The sequence below is a fragment of the Furipterus horrens genome, unplaced genomic scaffold (genome assembly GCF_987537825.1).
Source record: "Furipterus horrens unplaced genomic scaffold, mFurHor1.1.pri manual_scaffold_7, whole genome shotgun sequence".
In the NCBI taxonomy this organism is placed as follows: Eukaryota; Metazoa; Chordata; class Mammalia; order Chiroptera; family Furipteridae; genus Furipterus; species Furipterus horrens.
This window is the reverse complement of record NW_028327177.1, coordinates 140590221-140611586: the sequence shown is the minus strand read 5'-3', so window position 1 is coordinate 140611586 and position 21366 is coordinate 140590221. Positions and strand designations below refer to the sequence as shown.

At 52.7% G+C, this 21366-nt stretch overlaps 1 protein-coding gene across 1 annotated transcript; it reads right to left on the bottom strand.

Annotated features, from left to right (window-relative positions):
• Positions 1 to 1573: 1573 nt before the first annotated feature.
• RBM5 (RNA binding motif protein 5) lies at positions 1574 to 20838 on the bottom strand. The gene is made up of 24 exons (XM_090284778.1): positions 20773 to 20838; positions 19090 to 19255; positions 18744 to 18899; positions 16132 to 16201; positions 15580 to 15653; positions 13084 to 13167; positions 12284 to 12344; positions 11589 to 11654; positions 11175 to 11335; positions 10644 to 10741; positions 10009 to 10096; positions 9758 to 9835; positions 9600 to 9672; positions 8943 to 9028; positions 8526 to 8610; positions 8273 to 8364; positions 6462 to 6623; positions 5927 to 6076; positions 5775 to 5846; positions 5030 to 5209; positions 4559 to 4633; positions 3211 to 3308; positions 3003 to 3132; positions 1574 to 2189 (listed from the first exon to the last, which is right to left on the bottom strand). Exons 1-24 carry the CDS (start codon positions 20787 to 20789, stop codon positions 2064 to 2066), a joined length of 2448 nt encoding a protein of 815 aa, XP_090140904.1. The 5' UTR covers positions 20790 to 20838; the 3' UTR covers positions 1574 to 2063.
• Positions 20839 to 21366: the final 528 nt, after the last annotated feature.

Here is a 21366-nt window from a genome sequence, read left to right as displayed (position 1 = left end):
TAGGGCTTCAGCCTTAGATCCTCAGGGGGTGAGCCATTTGGTACCAGCAGGATCTCCCGAATAGGGTCTCACACGAGAGATCTGGGCCAATGTGCAGCCTCAAGAAATGGGGCCATTGGTTCAGATGCAGGGCACCTGGCTGGGTACATTGGGGGCAGGTGTGGCTGTGGAGCAGGCGGAAGCAGGAGAGGGGACCTTGAGCTTCTCTGAGAGACAGACACTAACTTCACGCTCGTAGGAAAGCCCAGGCCGGTGCCCACCGCAGATGCTGTGGTTCAGAACACTCTTCACAGGAGCTTTGACCATCTGAGAAAAGTGACTGTCAGCAGCAGATAGTGTGGGGCTGACTCGAGCGCCCTTCCTGGTGTGGAAAAGTCATCGAGGGGCAATGGCTGATGGAGGCCTGGGCCCCTGCCAGGGCTCAGCTGCGGCTCCCCCGGGGAAGAGGCTTCCACTCAGCCTTTGACAAGCTGGGTGCATGTAATTAACGGCTTCCCAGATCCCATCCGTGTGTGCGCTCACCTGGAAGAGCTGTGTCTAATGAGGTTGCGTGTGGCTCCTACTCAGGTGGGGCGGGCCTGGGAAGATGGAGCTCTGTATGTGGGATGGACCTCGTTTGTGGGGTTCCCAAGCCTTACTGCACAGGAGGCAGGCTTGAGGTTTCTGCACTTGCCTCCACACCCGCCTAGTAAAAGCTGGGCTCAATCGCCCCAAGACAACCCCTGGGAGGCTGGGGTGAGGGCAGGTGCTGAGGAAGGCCCTCCTGGGCACATTTTTTCAAATTTTGTAAGGACCAGGCCTGCCTGAACATAGGAAAATGTGAGCACCCATAAAGTTGTGGAGCGGTAGCTTTAAGACAAGCCCTGCCCCTCTGACTGTTGAAACTTGGAGCCCTAGCACTGAGTTCCGCCAGACCGGCGGCAGGGGGCCCCATCACCCTCCCCACCTCTGCTGGTCCCCAGAGCAGATTCAGCCCCAGGAGCTCTTCTTGCCCTTGTCAAGCACTGTCTTGCTGGCCCAGATGACAAGGATGAGATGCCATCACTTACAATGGAAATGCTGAGATGTCCCTGCACACCCCCTCAGCAGTTGTGGGGACAGAAGTGGAGGGCGTGCAGGGGGGACATGGCCTCCCCGGCACCTCTGCCGCAGAAGGCGGGCCAGGTGTCACCCGTGTCGTGAGCTGCAGGCAGTGACGTCCCCACCCCCTGCACGCCTGGATCTAGTGGGAAAACTGCAGGAGCACAAGCGCTGCCTCCCCGTGGCCTTCAGGGACCGAAGAGGAAAAGCTGCCTCGGTTACGGCTGCATCCCCACGAAGAGGGTCACGCGCGTTCACCGACTCTTGGACTCAGCAGCTGGACACGGCACGCTCTGACACCACGACTGCCCGACCCCTCACTGCACACCTGAGACCAGGACAGTGCAAAGTAACACCGGGTGGGAACTGTAACCGAAAAACCCTGAACTCCGAGTAACTGGGGCGTGGGAACTAACGGCACACACCTGTTTCATCCCCAGGTGTGGAGATGTGCGTGACCCCTCGTCACCCAGAAATAAAGAGACACAGACACTCATTTTTCAAGGTATTTCTTTTGTAAAGAAGCCAGATTTGGCAACTAGACTGAAAATCTTCCAAAATCCTGTACAAATGTTTAATATACAAATATACACAAGGCTTTTGCCAAGAAAAGACACCACGACAACAAAGAACAGAGGCGGCTCTGGCGTCCAGACAGCCCTGGAGACGCGGGGGCCGAGGGCCGTGGTGCGGGCCGTCCGTGGGCACACACACTGAACATCACGTATGTACACCGCAGTATAAAAGAGCCGGTCCCCGTGGGCAGCTCACAAGTCCTCTAGCTGGCAGGAAGGCCGTTCACCCGACCACCTTTGAGGCCTCCCTCAGGTGGGAGGACCCTGCAGAATGACATGGCTCGCCCTGGGGAACTACTGACAGTACAAGGCTGGCCCTCAGAGACAGGTGGCGAGAGTGACTCAGGCGACAGAGCGCCCCTCGCGCCCTTTGGAACTCCTCCTTCTCTCTCCCTCTTCCTCTGAGTCTCACTCCATCTCAGTAAACCGGGCGAACATGGCCTTCCGGACAGCATCTTTGTAGGAGTCGGCACCCGACAGTCCGTAGGCGCTGCCCTTGGCTCCCAGGCCAGCTCCTTTCAGCCGGACTTGAGCCTGGGGGCACAAAACTGCAGTCAGCAGCCGGCAGGCAGGCTACGGATCGCGCCCACCCACCCAGTCAGCCTACTCCCTACTGCGGATTGCCCACTAGAAGACAGAGAGGAAGTTTTATCTGAAGACAAAAATTCTGCCCTGGAGACCTGGGGCAGGTGTACAGACGGAAGGAACAGAACACAGAACGGGCCAAGGCAGACAGGTAGGCAGAGGCACGCTCCCCGCCCCCACCACCCAGTGCCTGCTGAGCAAGCTTCCGTGCCCGGAAACTGGGGCCCCGAACATGCCACTGAAGCCCGGGGAAGGCCTGGCAGTTACAGGCACAGATCACAGGACAGCCTCAGTCAGCACAACTCCCTGCAGACGCGGTCTGGAAGAGGCTGACGAAGCGCTGCCACCGGGTCGAGGTGGGAGCAGCGCCTGGCGGGGTCTTGTCTAGAGGGCCGGGGCTGGGGAGAGGACAGCCTCTGGCACCTCAACCTGGGCTCCGAAAAACTAAAGGGTTTCTTATCACGGACAAAAACCCTACTGAGTTATACTCCGCTTTATACATAATCGAGGTCCCTTAGGAAGACAGTGAAGCACAATACCTTTAAAAAGTCCAAGGGAGGCTACACGGGTCTGAGCGGGTGTTAATTAAGGGTTTGTTTATAAATAAGGACATAGAAACATACGGTCCGCAGGAGAAAAATAGGTTATACCCGAAGATACCAGAAAACCACAAAGTCAAGCACCCCCTCCCAAGCGCCACCTTGAAGGAGGCTGAAGTCCAGGAAGCCGTCCCTGGGCCCCGAGGCCCGACGCCGGGCTCACCTCAATGGGGGCCGTGATGCCTTGACACTTCCTCCCCAGACCCGAGCCTTCCCGCCAGCCCATGGCCTGCAGCATCTTGTTGCCGATGTTGCTGTGGTCAATGCCATCTTTGGTGGGCTGCTCGTAATTCCTGCCAGCGGCAAACACAGAGTTACTGGAAAGAGCTCGGGCCCCAGCCAAGGAGGTGGCAAAGGCTCACCACACATACACAGTGCCCGCATCCAGCTGCTTCTTGCGCTTGGGCTCTGGAGGCTCTGGGATGCCGTACTTCTCCCGTCTCTCAGCGGCTCGGTCCCGGTACTTCATCTACGCGGGAAAAAGACAGGGCTGAGACCCTCACACGTCAGTCGGGGCGCCGATGCAGCTCCGCTCCAGGACCACGAGCGTTGTCTTAACCTAGAGCCTGGCCTTCAGGAGGTGTCTGAGATACAAACGCCCCGGTTTCCCTCCCTTCATGGGGCCGTGTCTGAAATGGCAGGTTGGCAGATAAACTGCGTGGGGGATCTGCACCGAACTAGGTCTCCGACAAGCAGTTTTATTAATTAGCCACGACCAGTCACGCTCTTTGAACAGCCTGCCAAGGTCCCAGAGGAGGAGGAGGAGGGCAGAGCTGTCACTTCCCTCAGCATGTGGACAGGCCCACCTCCAGGGACAGACAGCGCCCAGGAGGCTCCCAGAGACCTGTTCAGTAGTCCTTGGGGAGCTGGTACCACCAACCGTGGGAAAGAACCAGGAAGAAAAAACCACCCAGCTACTACGACCAGCATTACCTGGGAGAGGAACTTCACGCGGCCTGCCCACTGGTTCAGTTCTAACCCACAGGCTTCTGTTGTACGGCCCCCCACCCTGCCTCATTAGCACCAAAGCCCTGCCCATTCCTGGCCTCAGGCTGCTCCTGCCTCTATCCCGAGCCCAGCCCAGCCCACTGCTTCCTCCCACATCACCTGCAGTCACCTTAGTCCCTGCTATCCCCTGAGCCTAATATGAAGCCTCTCGCACTGCCCAGGAAGGCTTCTCTGGCCAGGCCGAAAAAGATGCCCCTGTGAAAGCCAATGTCCTTCACCAGCAAGTGTTGGGCATTCAGGACTTGTGAGCAGTCCTCAGGTGTCTTGTCTCTGTGCGCCCTCACAAAGGGACAGTGCAGGGCTCACATGGCCCACAGCTTGGGCCTAGTCTGCTTGAGCCACAGTGGCTGGGTGTTAAGTGTGTGATGTAGCCTATCCTGCCCCTGGGACCCGAAACTAAGTGCTACCAATAAAAGCTAAAGGCAGAGCCCTGGCTGCTGTGGCTCAGTGGACTGAGCACCAGCCTGTGAACCAAAGGGTCGCCGGTCTGATTCCCAGTCAGGGCACAGGCCTGGGCTGCGGACCAGGTTCCCGGTTTGAGGTCTGTGAGAGGCAACTGATCTCCCACACAACAATGTTTCCTTCCCTCTCTGTCTCCCTCCCCTCCTCCCTCTAAAAATAAATAAAATCTTTAAAAATAAATCCATAAACAAAAGCTAAAGGCAGAGACCCCAAGATGCTCCTCCTAGAGGCACCTGGCCCCCCATTCACCTCTCTCTCCCTCAGCTCCAAGGCTTCCAGCTCCTGCTCGCTCAGCCGAGACCGCCGGTAGATGTCCATGTTTTGCTACAGAAGAGGTCAAACAGACGCCATAAGAATTCAGACCACCCTCAACTGAAACAGCGCAACGTGATCAGCGCCTGCCGGGTGCTGGGAGCCAAAGCCCAGCCTGCCGACCCGCAGCGCGAAGCCCAGGGCCCGCGTGTGCGGAGCCGCCCGCCCCTCCCGCTCTGCAACAGGCTCCGGCGGCCTCGTTCAAGCGTGCGTCAGGCGTTCTGTGCGAACGGAAGGCAAGACCCCCGCCAGCGGGACGACTGCACTGCGCTGGTCTGGGACGGGCCCCGCGACGTGCCCGTGTCGGAAGCGTCCTTCTAAAGGTAGTCGCTGGCTGCTGAGCTCTGGCTACTGTCCGCGCACCCCCGCGCCTCCCTGCCCCGGACCGGCGCGGAGCGGCAGGGCCACCTTGTGTAGGTCCGAGAGCTGCTGGTGCCTGACCAGGGCGTCTTTGTTCGGGAACTGGCGCCTGCAAAGCAGGCAGGCCATCTTCTTCCAGTCGGCCAGCTTCTCCTCCTCGCTCTCCAGTCTCTCCACCAGCTCCTCTTCATTGTCACTGTCACCACTGTAAGCAGCAACCAGGCCCCTCTGGGGACAAAAGGAGGCGGGTCACTGGAAACGTGCAAGACAGCTACAGCGATGTGTCTGGTCCAGTACCGCCCGCCCCCTTCACACTGAGCCGCCCCGAGGAGCACCCAGCTGCTGAGGGTGGGGCCCGGCAGCCTTCCCGGCACCGACCCTTTGGGTCCCAGGAAGAGATCCTGGGCGGCTGTTTCTGAACCACCGATGGTACAGGAAAAGCCCAAACACAGCAGAGCAGAGAGGCGCTCCGCACAGTCGGCTTCTACCGAGTAAACCACATTTCTCCTTGCCCTACTGTTCTCTTCCCGCTGTTAAGACTATTTCCAAACACAATAAGCCTCAACGGGCCGCGCCTAGGGATTCAGGCCTCATTCCCCGCTCCGTCTCCCGTGCCCCCACGGGAAACACGAAGGCCCGAGCCCGAGGCCATGTGCGGGAGCCGGGCCACGTACACCGGCGCCGAGCGGGGCCCGTCTGAGGCAGAAGCTGTGGCAGCCAACACGCAGCTGAGGCTCCGGGGCAGACACAAGCCACACACACAGTCTTGGGGACACAGGCGGCCCTTCCTTACTTTCAGGGGATTCTCCTCATCTCCATTTCGCACCAGTTCCGGGAGGAGCTGCTGCCGTTCCGCGAGGGCTCCCTGGGAAACAGAGCAAGTTGTGAGCCCCGCACCGGGCCGGGGCCCCCATTGCCGCGCCTGGCCATGCCCGCCTCCGTTACCTTCTTCTCGAAGAGCGCGAAGCCGGCATCCGCCGCGGCAGACTCCCGCCTTTCTTCTTCTCTCAAGGAGCTGACAGGCTGAAAGCTGTTCTTAAAGTTTTCTTTCTGCTTGTTTAAGCTCTTAGCCCAGCGTTCCATGTCTTTGGCGATCTAATGTCAAGACAACCAGCACGCAACAACGTTTACGTGGAGACACCCGGGACCCGCTTGTCCCCTGTGCCAGGGCAACCTCGGCCACACGCTCTGAAACAAAACCCGGTGGCCCGCCTTCTAACGGCAAACGCCTGCCCAGTCGCTGACGACTGCCGCTCAGCCTCCCGAGTCCCCCAGGTGGCCCGGCAAAACGACAGCGTGCAGCGACACTAAGAACTGCCGAGTGCCCTGTGGACGTCATGTAACGAAGATGTGTGGCCCAGCTTTTAAGAACCCAAATAAAGCTGCCAGAAATGCTATAACCAAAACACAAAAGAAAACAAAAACTGAGGCCCAATAGCGCAGACACAGCTGCGGGTCCCCTGGCTGGTCGCGCCCTCACCTGCTGGGCCGTTTTGCTCTTGGGCTTCTCCTTCTTTTCCTTCCCCTCTTTCGCAGGAGGCAGGCCCGCCTGCTGGTGGGAGCCGGACTCTGCGGCCGGCACGTAGGTCTCCTTCTCTCCGTCCCAGTACAGGTATTGCTGAGTTAAGGAATTGTAGTAGTACTAGAAAAAAGACAATTGATGCAGACTTTCTTCTCTGTTGGACCATTACCTTAGAAGAATATTTTGTCAAAAAGGTGCCCCAGAGTGGTTCTGTCAAAAAAGTGAAACATGCAGACATAAAACACACTGCGGATGGGTAACACGTCCTGCGCCCAAGGGAGCGGTGCGCCTCGGAGTGGGTGGGGACGATGAACCAGACAGCGAAGGCGGGACACCTCTTGGGCAAAGGTAACGCACAGTTTCTTTTCAAGGGTCTAGTTCCCCACAGAACAGCCATGGGGGTGTAAGTACAGCACAGGAAATGGAGCAGCCAAAGAACCTGTGCATGACCCATAGACATGAACAATGGTGGGGGGGACTGCCTGAGGGAGTGGGGGGTGCTGGGTGGAGGGGGGCAATGGAGAAAAAGTCAGGACAACTGTAATAGCATCATCAATAAACTACAATTAAAATCTTTTAAAAATTGAGGGGAAAAAAAAAAAGTCTAACCCTCATTAATTTAACCCCTGGGCCTAGAGGGGGCCTGGCCAGGAACGTGCCTGACCCCTTTCCGTGGACGGACCACTTACACTAAGCAGGCGGCCAGGGCACGGACCCCACGACAAACATATACAACCACATACAACACTGGACGCTGAGGCCATTGAACACAGGGCCGTAGGACACTAACTAGCCTGGGTGCCTGGAGGGGGTGGCACATGAAGGAACTGGGTCTGAGGCCCGCAGGGAGTCGCCCCCGGGGACAGGGCACCTCTCTCCTCTTCGTCCCCAGTCCATCACTCCACCTGCTCAACAGGGACCTAGGGGAGATTGTCTGCTATGCCTCTTCTGGGGAAGGTGGGGTGGGTCAGACACGGGAGCCACAACCTCCATGTCCAGCGAGGAGAACTTGCGGGGAAAGGCCAGACCTCAGCAAGGAGAGCAAGGAAGCCTGTGGACTTGGCCCGCTCAGGCAGGCCCAAGCTTCCCTCCTCTCTCTCTCAGACACCACATGCTCTCAATGCCAAGCTCCTGTTAAAAGCACTCGTTTTATTTTTCTATATATACTGCTCCTGATCATAAGTAGTTTGTTTACGGAGTGTTGAAGTTGCTTTCCCTCTTTAAAAATTACACACATGGCAGTTAAAAAAAAAATAAGAAAATAAAATAAAATAAAAATTACACACACCACCCCAAAGAAAACATCATTCCATGTTATCTGCTCATTTCTACCTTTGAGAATACACATGGATGCTACATAAAGAAGCTGGACAGAAGCCCAGGCTGGTGTGGCTCAGGGGACTGAGCACCAGCCTGTGAACCAAAGAGTCGCTGGTTCGATTCCCAGTCAGGGCACAGGCCTGGGTTGCGGGCCAGGTCCCCAGTTGGGGCCATGCAAGGGGCAACTGATCGATGTTTCTCTCCTTCTTTCTCCCTCCCTTCTCCTCTCTCGAAAAATAAAGTCTTAAAAAAAAAAAAAAAAAAGTTTTTCTAATCCATAAATTAAAAACTTAAATCCTAAAAAATAAAAATTACATCTTAATGGTTTTGAAGAAGTTAAAACTACTCTGGGCCACCTGCTTCTCTGCAGAGGCTGTTTCGTCCCGTGCCTCATGAACGCACTAAGGGAAACGAAGGTATTTCTAGGGGAGTCAGGAACACATGGTTACCTGCGAGTTGGGGTCATAGTACAGCCCTGTTGTGGGGTCATAGTAATACCCCGAAGACTCATCGTACTGGTAGGTGGACGTGTCGGGCACCGCTGCAAAAGCAAAACCCAGCAGTCAGCGGGTGGGGAACGGCCTTCTCCTCTCACACCCTAAGTGTCCCTCTGCACCCACAACAGAGAGGACCCCTGAGTTCAACAAAGGCAACAACTGGCCCCTCCCACCTGCCCGCAGCCCCGGCACGCGGTCGGCTTACCGTATTTGGTACCAGGAACTACACCGGTGGGGGGAGCGGCGGGGGCCTGGCTGCTGGCGCTAGTGCTAGGCTGCGCTTCCTCAGTCTGAAAGAACAGTGGCTTCGTTGTAGTCCCCACCGCGCAGCCCCTCACGAGACTAACCCACTGCGACGGTCCCCGAGGAAGGGCGCCCGGGCCGCAGCACGCAGAAGGCACAGCTGTGCCTCGCTGGGAACCCTGCGTCTCACACACGCGCGCAAAGTACTGTGCCACCTAATGCACCTAATGCTATCGGCCGGAGAGAAGCGAGGCTGGAGCGCGTGTGTTATTCAACCCTGGCTCACAGAGCAGGAGACGGTGTTTGTTTAGCAGAACAAAGCCCCCCCGCCCCCCCAATGGTCACAAGTTCTGTCTAGGACACGGGACAGCAAGATTACCGGAGAGCTGGGCGGGTTGGAGGTCTGGCTGTACAGCTGGGGGCTCTGGGACACCACAGCGGCTGAGGTGGCGGTCACCGCGGCGCCTGAGGACACAGACACAGGGCTGAGGAGAGCTGAGCACGTTTGCCTGCAATGCCCAGCCTGGCCCTGCGTCCCGGTTACGTCAGTGCTCCGGACGCTCATCCCCACTATACACCCTGGCCCTACGGCATCTTCATCTTTGTCATCGTACTAGGAGGTGACGCAGTGAAACGTTCTGTATGACAGCTAAAAACAAAGGAGAATCCACACCTACTCTGGAGTCGGGAAAAGGTTTAGCGCCAAGGCTTTTATAATGCTGGAAGAACAATTTAAGCAAAGGCATCTCACAGTGGCCCTTCTGACTGAGGTCTGAGCACAGACTTGAGGGACACCAACCCCACGTGGACACCCAGCAGTCCTAAAGACAGAGAGCGCAGAAACAAGGTGAATTCCGAGACTGGACATGAGCACTTCTCGTTGTCCCCAGCCCCTGAGGCGCAGGGGCAGCCCTGAAGGTGACCCCGGTCCCGCAGGGAAACGCATTTGTAGCTCTGGGTCTCACTAGAAAACCTAGGTGCAGTTCCTCAACTGCAGCTGCTTAAACAGAAGAGAGGAGGGAGCCGAGGCTGCTACCTGCCGCAGACGACGCATCGGACTCCTGCCCTCCGGCCTGCTGCGGATAGAACTGCTGGTAGTCCTGTGAGTACTGGGGAACAGAGGCCGCCGTCAGCGCCGCCGTTCCCAGACACACGCAGGAGACCAGAAGGCGCAGGCTGGGCAGATCTACCTACCTGAGCGTACTGGGCATAGCCGTCCTGGCCTGGCTGCAGGTAACTGTAGTCAACACCGCCTCCTTCGCCGCTCTGAGGCTGCAAAGTGCCAGAGAGGAGACAGACAAACTTAGTGGACACCAAGAAAACTAGGAAGTATTCCCTAAAAATGCCCCAGAGAGCCTCAAAGGCAAGCACCAGGGGAGAGGTCATGTCTGTGAATGTGGGTGACACCCCCACACGACTTGGAGCAAAAAGGTCCCCTGTCTTACCTGGGTGGATGACCACTGAGCAGCAGCAATAGCCGTACTGGCCACGGAGAAGGCGCTGACCCGGTTGCCGTCTGGGAGGACCAGGTCTCTGAAACCACAAAGATCCAGTCACGTGACTCCACCCCAGTGACCCCACATGGCCACGGAAATAGCTGTTCACTGCAGCCTTTGCTGGGAGGTCTCAAGGGCTAGCGAGGCCACCCTTCCAGAGCAAGGAGGCATCTCCATGGGCAAAGTCCCCAGCGGGCAACTGTCCCTGTCATATCACTGTTCTACTTGGTACCCTGCCATCAAATAAGGTGTCTGCTGGATGAGCAAGGACACTGGGAACGAGACACCCACACTGCCAGGCCGAAGCCCTGTGCACGTGAGCCATCAGCACGCTGTTCAGAAAGAAGGGTCACCTCTAGGCAGGCTCGCGCTACCCTGACGCTGTCTGAGCAGCACATGTCCTCACCTTACCTGCACGCCCGCCTCTGTCCTGTGCTGGCGCTTTCTGGCAGCTGGTTATGGAGGACAGGCAGGGACTAAACGACCGTCTCAGTGCGGAGTACGGGCTTAGGGCGCAGTGAGCAGAGCCGCCCTGGACAAGGGCACGCGCAGCAGTTTGGAACAAGGACAATGAAGCCACTCACTTTCTAGCACTTTTTGCGAAGTCAACCCCAATAGTTTTGCCATCAATTTTCAAGGGAGGATGGAGACTCTGTAATATCTGAAGCAGTTGGGAAGCATCCTGAAGGAGAATGAGAAGAAAAACCATTTTGTCATGTGATTAAAAATCTGACCCTACCACCCACCCCAAACAAATAGCTTTCTCTTTAAAAAGAACAGCAATTCATTACTGTTTGTGGACGTGAAACCTTGAGGGAAAAACCCTTTCCCCAGGCCACGCAGACACCCGCATTAGGGAAGGAGCAATGCTTAGTCAACCTACAGCGGAGCCTGGAGGCCCGACTGCGGCTCCAGCGTCAGCCCCCCCAGTGACCTGCACGTCTGCGTGTCGTGTTCACCACGTGCGAAGGAGCCGGCCTGTACATCAGCTCTGCCACAACGGTCACTACGGAGCCTCAAACTTTGGGCTCACAGTTTAGTCCCCCAACTGGATGAGCCACATTTGTTTCTTAAAGCTGTTTCTTTTCGAACAGAAGAGGCAACGAGCCCCTCACCATCGCAGAAGACAGCTGCACAAACGCGAAGCCTCTGTTCTGCTGGGTCTGCCGGTCTTTGATGAGGCGAATGTTATTGACAGCTAAGGACGCGTAGGGTGACAGCGCTGTCATGATGGAATCCACCACAGTGTGTGGAGCGATGTTCCGAAGAATGATGGCTGGGGAGGGAGGGGAACGAGACAAATGACAAATGTATGTGTTCCTGCCGCCAGTGTATTCCAAGGCAGGCTCGAGCACAAACAAATCCGCTTGGGGAGATTCCTAGTATACCTTTCGCTTTGACTTGGAGAAGATTCTAAAAACCAGTCTTTTATAGGGCAACCTGAAGCTGCTGCTGCTCATAAAAAAGGGGTAAGAGAACAAAAACCTTCAACTTCTAGTATAAAGGCCGAAGATGATACTTGAACTTACTATCACAGTAGTAATCCACAGACTGGACTGACTCTGTGGTCCCAGAGGGCACTTCCTGTTCAGAGTCTATAGAAGAGAAGAGGAGGGGAGACTCAGTAACTGAAGACAAGACACACACACAATAAATACGATGAAACCCCAAAGTCTTAATTTTAAGTGAATGAAGTGATTTTCTTTTTTAACCGTTGGTGGCCACAGTAAAGCCTCATGAATTCTGACACGATGAAGGTGAGACGCTAACACCGGGGAAGGGGACTAAAGAAAAGCAGGTGCAGAATGCAAACCAGGTGAGCTCTTGCTTCTGGGACAGAAAAGAAACCTCTGCAGCGGCATCTACCAAACCTACGCTCAGAGCGTTTAAGGAAAATATCCAAGTTACTTGTTTAAATGCCCTACTCTTCCTCACATTTACAGACAACCCAATTAGGTTAAAAAAAAAACAAAAAAACCTCACCCAAGGATATGTTTACTGATTTTAGAGAGAGAGAGAGAGAGAGAGAGAGACATCAATCGGCTGCCTCCCGTAAGTGCCCAGACTGGGGATCAAACCCGCGACCTAGGCGTGAGCCCTGACCGAGAACTGAATCTGTGACCGTTCAGTGTACGGGATGATGCTCCCATCAACTGACCCACCCAGCCAGGGCCCCATTAATCAGGTTTTAATACATATTCCAAATAGCTGAATCTGGGCTTACCAAACTTGTCCGCTCCGCATCGGAAGCATTTTAGTCTTTTCCTGAAATTGTTAAGGCAGCACTGAAAAAAAAAGTTTAACCTGTAATTCTTTATCACAACAGGTCAGGCTAAGAACCACATGGGTTGGAGCAACAGGCCACGGGCAAGTCCCAGTGGGCAGAAAGTGCTACCGTGTATCCAAGACAAAGAGGCATTAACTTAAAACGTTTAGAATGCTGTGCTATGTGAACTCTTACAAGAAAAACAAATCTTGACATGTTCTGAGGTAGAGTACCATTTTTATCAGGTCAGGGGAAAGTTTCAGCTCAGCCCACACCTCCAGCAAGTCACTGCAGAGCGCCTCCGTGTGTCAGAAAAGCAGGTGCGCAAACAGTGCAAACAGAATGCTGGGCACCAGACATGGCAGGACAGAGTCTGAGCCCTCTCAAAATGCCAGCAGCAACAGCCAAGTTCAAAATGGTACACTTGACCATGACAGACCCTACGTAACTTGGCAGGGTCACAGGATTTTTGTTAATGTAATTAAGAGATTGCCAAAAGTTGAGAGCTTCGGAATTCAAGGAACTGTAAAGTGAAACCAACCTAAAATCTGTATTAAAACACTGGGCTTAGAAGTTGAATCTTTATAATAAAGAAAATCTCTACAGTGTTCTAGGGATTCTGTCCTCTAACAGGTACACAGGAGGACCCAAAGAAAGTCACAAAGCACAAAAATCACCCTATGATGAAAACTGGTGATTGTCATACACACACACAGAAAACCATGGAGCTCTGCCCTGAGGGCGGACCACAGCCGTACCTTGTTACAAAGCCAATCTTCAAACTTCGGTCTGGGATTGCTATAATGCATTGCAATGTGCTTTCCTTGAATCACCAACTTTTTCTGTAAAAAAAAAAGCCATTAGTTATTCCCATTGTGGGGAATGTGTGTCCATTTTCCCAGGGCAGAGCACACTTCGGAAAAATCAGTGCTCTGGAGTTAAATGGACAACATACGGGGAGGACCGACCACTGCCACCTATACTCTGCCCGTCCAATCCTTCAGACAGGCAGCGAGAGAGCGGGGCGCGGGGTAAAGGCAAGCAGAGTCGGGGCGCTGAGAGAGCGGCCGGACACTGAGCGCCGACAGGCACCAGGCCGCGTCTCCGGCAGGCGGAAGCCCTAACGTTCGGCATGGACAGGCTGCCTGGAGTGGCAGTCTAGTTCAAAAGCAGAAACCACAACGCTCCCAATTCTGAGGTTGCCTCCTACTTAAGCCCTGAGCACGGTGTCCTTGGGCTTTGCTTCTCTTTTCCCCCAGTCCCCATCCTTACGCAAAGTGAAAGCCTTCACATGTCCCCTTCCCCCAAATTCCTGCTTCAGGATGTGTCCTCTGGGGGACAAGGGGAGGGAAATTCATTTTTAAAGGGAGTCTGGTTACATTTCTTTCTCAGGAGGGACTATTCTGAATGCCATCGACTCTAAATGAGATTTCTTTCTGCCAACAGCAGCCATGTCATGTCCTAGGTGACAGATGCATTTTTCACGGAAATAGATGGTACTCTCTTCCAAATGAGTAACCAGGAGGCCAATGAAGTTTCTTCAGGGGGGCAGGAAAAATTCGTAAGTGCGTGTACACCAGCTCGTCCTTCAAGTCAACTATGTGACTAAAGGGAACTTAATTTTAAAAGTTCAATACTCCCAGCTCAATCAGTCTAGCCAAGAGCACACTCAGCACCTGCCCCCAAAGAGTCTTCATTTAACAGGAGCACCTTTTCTTTATCCTTTTTGCAGGGAGGTGGGGAAGGGAGTGGGGCGTTCTGACACTATTAGCACAGATTTAAGGAGGAGGTTAGAGGTCCAGGTTTTTAAAAGGAGTCTAACCCCTCTAAACATACATACTGTTGAGCAATTTGGTTCTTGCAAATCCTGGAAGAGTTAAGACATGCTGTGAATGTTGTCTCTGCAATATCTAAAGGGAAGACTGCGTGTCTGGCCAAGAGGGAAAGAGCTGAAGGGTCATCCACTCCTGGTGTTGTAGAAGCAAATGCAGCTGGGAGGTGTGTCAACAGACCGTCCCACTGGGAGGGACGTGTGCTGGGGGAGACTCCAAACTACCTCTGTGTCCCTAATCCTATTGGTCTTTTATTTCTGGAGTGAATTTGAACTGTAATAAAGTATTACACATTAACACAGCTTTGTATACATTAAAGTTGTGGAGATAGTTAAATGTCCTACGGGCTTTAACTTCTGAGGAGTTTGAACTCCCAGGCAAGCACTTCTGATAAAGCCACTGCATCCAACGATCTGCCATGTCAAGCAGACAGACTCACACCAAGCTTGTGCACGGTCTAAATTTAGTAGGGTGGTGTCCATGGTATGAAATTACTAAAGCTCTGCTTTTGTAAGATCAGGCTGTCACCTCTGGGTTAAGGAAATGAGGCTTAAAAATCTAACACGTCAATCAAAATTAGTGAGTCTTGTTATAAATGGCAGTATCGTCACAAAGGATGTAGGTCTTATTCATGGGCGACAAATCATAAAATGCTGCAGAAAAGCAACGTAATGAGTTAAGAGAACTTCCCAGAATGCACTTGGTTAAGGCATTCAATACTGTGCTTTGGAGTTCTAGTAAAAATGTTATTTAAGTGCCAAGCACTGAACATTATCTTGATACTTCGGTTAATGCCACATCAAAGAACCACCAATGATTGATTTGCTTTGAACAGACTATCACAGGCATTCTCAGGGAGATTAGAACGTTAATGCCACTCTGACTGGATTAGACAGCAGCAGGACACCAGCTCCCAGGCTAATCTCATCAGACTTATTGTTCATACATTCCACTAGGGCCTTAAATAGTCCTTGAAGACCCAGAGGGGCAGTAACGCCTCCTAGAGGTTTGTGGTCTCCAAATGAAAGAAGCAATTACTTATAAATTGTCTGCAGCAGACTTCTATTATATTCTCTTCACTGTCAAAACCGAGAGTTGGGTATTCTAAGATTGCTCCCAATGAACATATGAATAGGAACATCATCAGGGAAACGGGAGCACCAAGATGTTCTGGAATTACCAGACAGGGGCTCAGCGGTTAACAAAGCCCTGCCAGGCAGGCAAGTCTGAGGTGGAGCAAACTCTGCAGTGCAGCCCTTGTGCTGCATTTCTTCGGGTCACATCAACTTTAATATATACAAAGCTTTTCATTTTTTAAAGTCACTCCTTTGGAACAAACCACTCCTTCAACCTTTTTCTTTTTTTAAATTGTACAGACTTGTTCCATTTTCATGAATATCTAGACTTGGTGAGTGAAGCAACCTGATTGGCTTCCATCCAGCTGGTAGCATCTTGCAAGTGATAAAACTCCACGAAGGCGAAACCGCGGCTTACACCTAGAGACAGCATTCAGATATAGACGGGATACTCGTGTTAGTCAGTTCCTTTACAACAGGCGCATCTCTCTCCCACTGCTTCAACACTGCGTGACAAAGCCAATTGGGAAGCAGCTTTATAAATGTGACTTGACTTGGGGATCTTCTTGATACTTTGCCATGGCAAGGAACCAAGCCGCCTGAGCTAAATGCCACTCGATCTGATTCCACGCTTAAAAAGTAACCATGCAACCGACTACAGACAAGGAGTTTATACATCGCTACTTACCAAAGAAGGGAAAAGTCCCTAACAGCAAAGTTTCTAACAAGGTCCTCAGATGCTCGCTAACATCGTTTTCAAAGAGTCACATTCCTTAGCCATGGCAAACCTTTCATTCTGAATGCATGTGCTTGAAGGCTGGGGGTATCAGGACGGTCTTTAGGGACTGAGGTGGGAACGGGGAAGAGACCAGAACAGCGGAACTAAGCAAGCGCTCACCTGTTTTCCTTTTCATCAGCCTCACGTCTGCAGGCTGAGGGCCTTCAAAGGACTCCATCATTTCCCGGATCTGCACAGGGTTTTACACATTCACAGTTAAAGCTCCAGCCACGAACCGTTCCACACCAAAGGAAGTTCAAACACTGGGGGCTACAGCGACTGCTTAATTAGCCCAGTTCTGAACTTCTATTACCCAAACGCAATTATTCTAAAATAGGAATAAAAGAAAGAATGCTGTATTACTGCATCCTTAAAGACATTCTTTACACGCTGCCTGGGAATATCCCTCAGGCACAATCATTTACGTATGACGCACACGGTGCGTGTCCTCAGGCCTCCCTACTTCAGTGTGGTCTCAGTGTCCCTTGTTCTAAGGGACTAGGAAAAAAAAAGAGATTAAAAATACTTTTTTCTTTACTAAATTTCAGAGAGAGAGCAATGGTTCAGTCTTTGCAGTGATTACACAGACCAGCAGTCCCCAATCTTCTTGGCACCAAGGACCAGTTTTGCAGAAGACAGTTTTCCCACGGCCAGGGGTGGGGGCGAGGCACAGGAAGAGCTCTGCGCACTGGCTGCCGCTCAGCTCCTGCTGTGCCGCCCATTTCTAACAGGCCATAGAAGGTTCTGGTCCAAGGCCCGGGCAGGGGTGAGTGGGCGGGGATTCGGAAACCCCTGGTATAGACGGCAACTACCACAATTAAGGAAAATCAACTGTGTATCGTCACAAAGTAGGAGAGGCGCTACACTGAGCCGGGAGCAACCGAGAGCTCAGGTCATGCTCACCGACACGTAAGTAACGGCAGTGACTCTAAAAGTAGCAATGATGTAACATGTGGCAACATAGTGACTAAAGACAGTCACTCTAAGAATTCACATGTCCGTGGAAGACGAACTAAAAAGGTAAACAGTAATGTAAGTGACGAACTGAAGCGCAGAGGATTAAATCCTGTACTTTCAGAACGTTTTAGCCCTGGCTGGTGTGGCTCAGTGGATTGAGCGCCGGCCTGCAAACCACACGGTCGCCTCCTCGGCCTCCAGTCAGGGCACCTGCCTGGGTGGTGGGCCAGGTCCCCAGGTGGGGGTGCGCGAGAGGAAACCAACCACACATTGATGTTTCTCTCCCTCTCTCGCCCTCTAAAAATAAAATCTTTAAAAAAATAAAATGTTTTAAAGATTCCAACCAGCAAATGTCCTAAGACTATTGTAAACATTTGGAAACCTCAGTAATTCTGCTCTGAAAACCAGCTTTCAACGGGAGAGACTTCTATTTCCCCGAAGAAGCCTAGAACACACAAGCATGACACGCCCGTTTCATCGCCAGCGGGGCGGCCCCAGTGTCCTCAAGGGCGTCGCTCTCCACCTGCTACCCACTTCCTCTGTGGGCTCCCAGGGCCACAGGCCCAACGGACTCCTCAAGGGGACAATCGGACAAACATGCTACCTTGCCCAACTTGGCTCCTGCAGGACTTCTCACGCCATTCGCCACGTGCTTGCCGCGGCCACTGCTGCCACTACCTGGGCCCGGCTCGGCCTTTGCTGTCTGCCCAGAGGCACGCTTCCCTGACAGCATTCTGACCTGTGCTGCTTCTGCTACCTGGCAAAACCCTCAGGAAGTTTCCTTTCTACTTAGCTGGGCTTTCAAAGGCTCCACATCTGGCGCCAATAGCCCCTTCCCAGCCACCTCTCTCCTACCAAAGCCCTGGACTCCAGTCAAATCAAAACGCATTCATTTCACCAACAACATTGGCTGAGCAGTTTCCTGCATCAAGTGCTGGGTACAGATAATGAAGGAACACGACCTGATCCTTCTAGTTAAGGAATTTCTGAAAATTCTACACTGAGTTTCAAAGTCTAAATATAAATGGTAATTTATATGAATAAATGAACCAAATTGAAGTCTTCTGTAAAGACTTCTTTTTGGGGAGACCACCCCCAAAAAACTCCAGTTATATTCTGGGGGGTGGGCCCCTTGTAGTACAGGCTTTCCCCGCTAGGTGAGTGTTCTAGGAGCCCACCTGGATGCGTGCACCAGCTGGCTCTGTTGTGAGAGGCTGCGTTCAGCTTCAGTGAATTTTTTTGGAAGACTCTTCCAACGCGTTTGCCTATTTCATGATGGGTGATTTACGAGGGCACCTGCCCACACTGTGCTGGGTGTACAGCAGTTTTTGACCAAAAACGGCATGACTCCATGCGCCACCCTCCTTATTCACCTGATCTCACCCCAGTAACTTTTTCTTTTGTTTCCCTGGATGACAAAAGTCCTCAGAAGAAAACATTTCGGCAATGTGGAAGAGGTGAAACAAAATGGCAGAAGCACTAATAGACATCAAAATCAACAACTTCAAAAACTGTTTTGAGCTGTGGGAAAAACGTCTCAGTAAGTGTGTTGCATCAAATGCAGAGTACTTGGAAGGTGACTGAAGTTTAAACATGTAAGAATAAATACACAATTTTTTATAAATAAATTCCGGGATTTTTTTGCCCCCAACCCCGCCCCATATTTCACTAGTTGAGACATTAGCTTGAGATAAAATAGTAGCACAAGGTAATGGTAGAGGTTCAGAGTTCATCGTGCCCACGCAGCCACGTGTTAGAACTGCTGTTTCCCTTACGTCGCTCTCGGTGATGGTGATGGGAAGGCCGCGCAGCATGATGGTCTTGCTCTCCCGCTCATCGCTGATGTCATGCCTGTAGTCATGCTCGCCATAGTCTCCATCTGAATGGTAGCCATCTTCAGATCGATCACTGTTCCTTCTTTCGCGTTCTCTCTGACGTACGATAAACAAAATCACAATTAAGGTCACACTAGGTTTCTGCCCTTTGATCCAGGACCTGTACTCCTAGGAATTAATCTTTGGGAACAACAGAGATGATACAAGAATTCCACGACGACGCTCCCTGCAGTGCTTCCTGACACAGCGAACTAAGCGCAACAAAGCCGTGGAGCCTGCCGCTCACCTCTGGGCTGTCGTAGTCCCGGTAGTCATCGTAGCGATCAGCTCTCCGGTCGTCACTGGCTCTCTTGTAGTCGGAGTCCCTCCGCCTGCTTCTGGATTCACGCTCGTCACGGTCATCCCTGTCTATGATGGAACCGTACCTTCCACTACGTTCTGTTCTGCTCACTCTGCCAGGGAAAATGATGTTCGTTTACTCTGAAGTCAGTCACATTTTGTACCTTTAGAAAACATGGCTGAACACAAACCCCGCAGCTCAGCTGATAAGATATGCATATAGTTGTATGCAGCCCTTAAAATGTATCACTAAATTCTAGTTCACAGAGACAACCACCGGGAAAGGATGCACATCCCTAAATGCAAAGGTTATTTTAGGACTTCATGCCAAATCTGAAAACAGTCGTCAAATGTTTGGGTTTATTTAATATTACAAAGAAAGGGTCATTTGTTCAAATTTATCCCGCATTTCCCCAAGCCTGTGGTCTGCACATCACCCCACTCTTCCCTGATGTTGATCTTAGTGCTCAAAGGTAGGAAGAAAAAAAATTATTAGCATTTCACCCAGTTTCAAAGGACAGTACACCCTGACTCATCCACTCTCAAGGGCGTTGCAACGTGGGTGAGCTAAACAAACCTTTTTTTTAGCAGGCAGTTAACCAAAGAAGTTCATTTGTTAGCCGTAACTGCCACTGTCAGAAAGCATTATTTCCTATAGCATCTGGCTTTTTTTGGTTACTGGGCAGCACTGGGAAATCTAAACAGATACCCATAGTTCTTTCATAAACTGTTTACCAGGTTCACAAAACTACTGTTTAAGGACAAGACAAAGGACAGGTTTTCAAGGGCCTCATCTAGAATATGCAAACTTCAAAATAAAACCAGCAAAAATAACAAGTCCAGGGCTATTTCATGACTGTGAAGTATGGGGATGAGAAGCCCTAGAAAGGTACATGTAAATTTAATAAGTTATCTGGAACCTCAGACTAACACAGAATTAAAATGATGACACCACGTGACATGCCCACTTCCAGATTCCCCCTGGGCCGTCCGTCAGTGGGACCAGTCACCGGGACCGGCCTCCACGCGGAGGCAGGAGGCTGAGGAAGTGAAGGCTGTGTGCTGAGCCCCAGTGGCGTGAGTGGGAGAAGCTGCGGATGACCGGCCCCCACACGCTCTCACCTTAACTCCCACCGCTCCTTCAGCAGTCTCTCTACAGGTAACCCACAAGCCAAAACTTTTCAGCTCTCTAAAGCCGGTCCCCTTGCTGTGCAGGGGACAACACCAAGCCCTGGCACTCACTGCCTGCTTCCTCCCGCACCCAGGTACTGTGCTAGGCGCCCACAGGTGTGGCCCCCCGGCTTCTGCACAGCCTGTTATCCACAGTGGGGCACTCCGGTGACTCACTCGGCCCCGCATGCCTCTGCCTAACCCTTACGTACCCTGCAGGCCTCCTCTTCGAGAACCCTTTCTCCAGGAAGTTTCCCGACCGTTGCCTGTACCAGCACCCCCACTCCCACAGCGCTGTAGCCCTCACTACACCGCATGCTCGCGGGAGCCAGGGTCACGGAAGCGCTCACAGCAATGCCTGGCAGTCAGACACTCAAGTGTCTGATAGGCAAACAGTTAAAAACACCGTCCAGTTCCCACTGAAAGGCTGAGATCAAAGGCGTGCAGAGGGTTTCCTTACCGTTTGTCTGAACCCATAGTCCACGGAGGCTCTAGCACACTGCTCCACACGGTTCGGGGTTCGTGTTTTCCTAGGAGAGCAGAGAGATGGATTGCTGCAAATCTAAGAGACCCTGAAGCCCATTCTTCTGTGCGCTGGGGCACCACTGAGGTTCAATTTCATCGAGACCACAGAAGGGGGCTGTCGGTCAGCAGTGACATCCGGCCACGTTCCGCTCCCAGTGTGGGGAGCCGGAGAATGAAGCCTACTTTCAAATGCGGGTTCGAAATCCAATCGCAGGCCCCTAGGAGGACGCGCGCGGAACACCCTTCCCCGTCCCCGCTTTAAGATTACAAAGCAAAAAGGTCGCGCGGCAGCAGCGCCCTGGCCCTGCATCAGAGACGCTCCCACGGGGCGATGACCCTTAGAACCCTCCTCACAAGGAGAAACGCGACGTTCAGGGATTTCTGATGAAAAACTTAAACCCTTTCGGAAGCTGGGCGGCTGCGCTCATTAAAATCTACCCCACTCCTAACACACCAGCTGATCCCATCGGACGAGCGCGAACCTGGACCTGATTGCGGGCAACAGTAACCACCCCGCCCCGGGCCTGCC

Coding starts and splice junctions, on each gene's coding strand:
- RBM5 (XM_090284778.1), bottom strand. Junction 18,900..19,089: donor GGGACTACGACAGCCCAGAG/GTGAGCGGCAGG, acceptor ATCGTACGTCAG/AGAGAACGCGAAAGAAGGAA. Junction 10,097..10,643: donor TTCGCAAAAAGTGCTAGAAA/GTGAGTGGCTTC, acceptor TTGTGGTTTCAG/AGACCTGGTCCTCCCAGACG.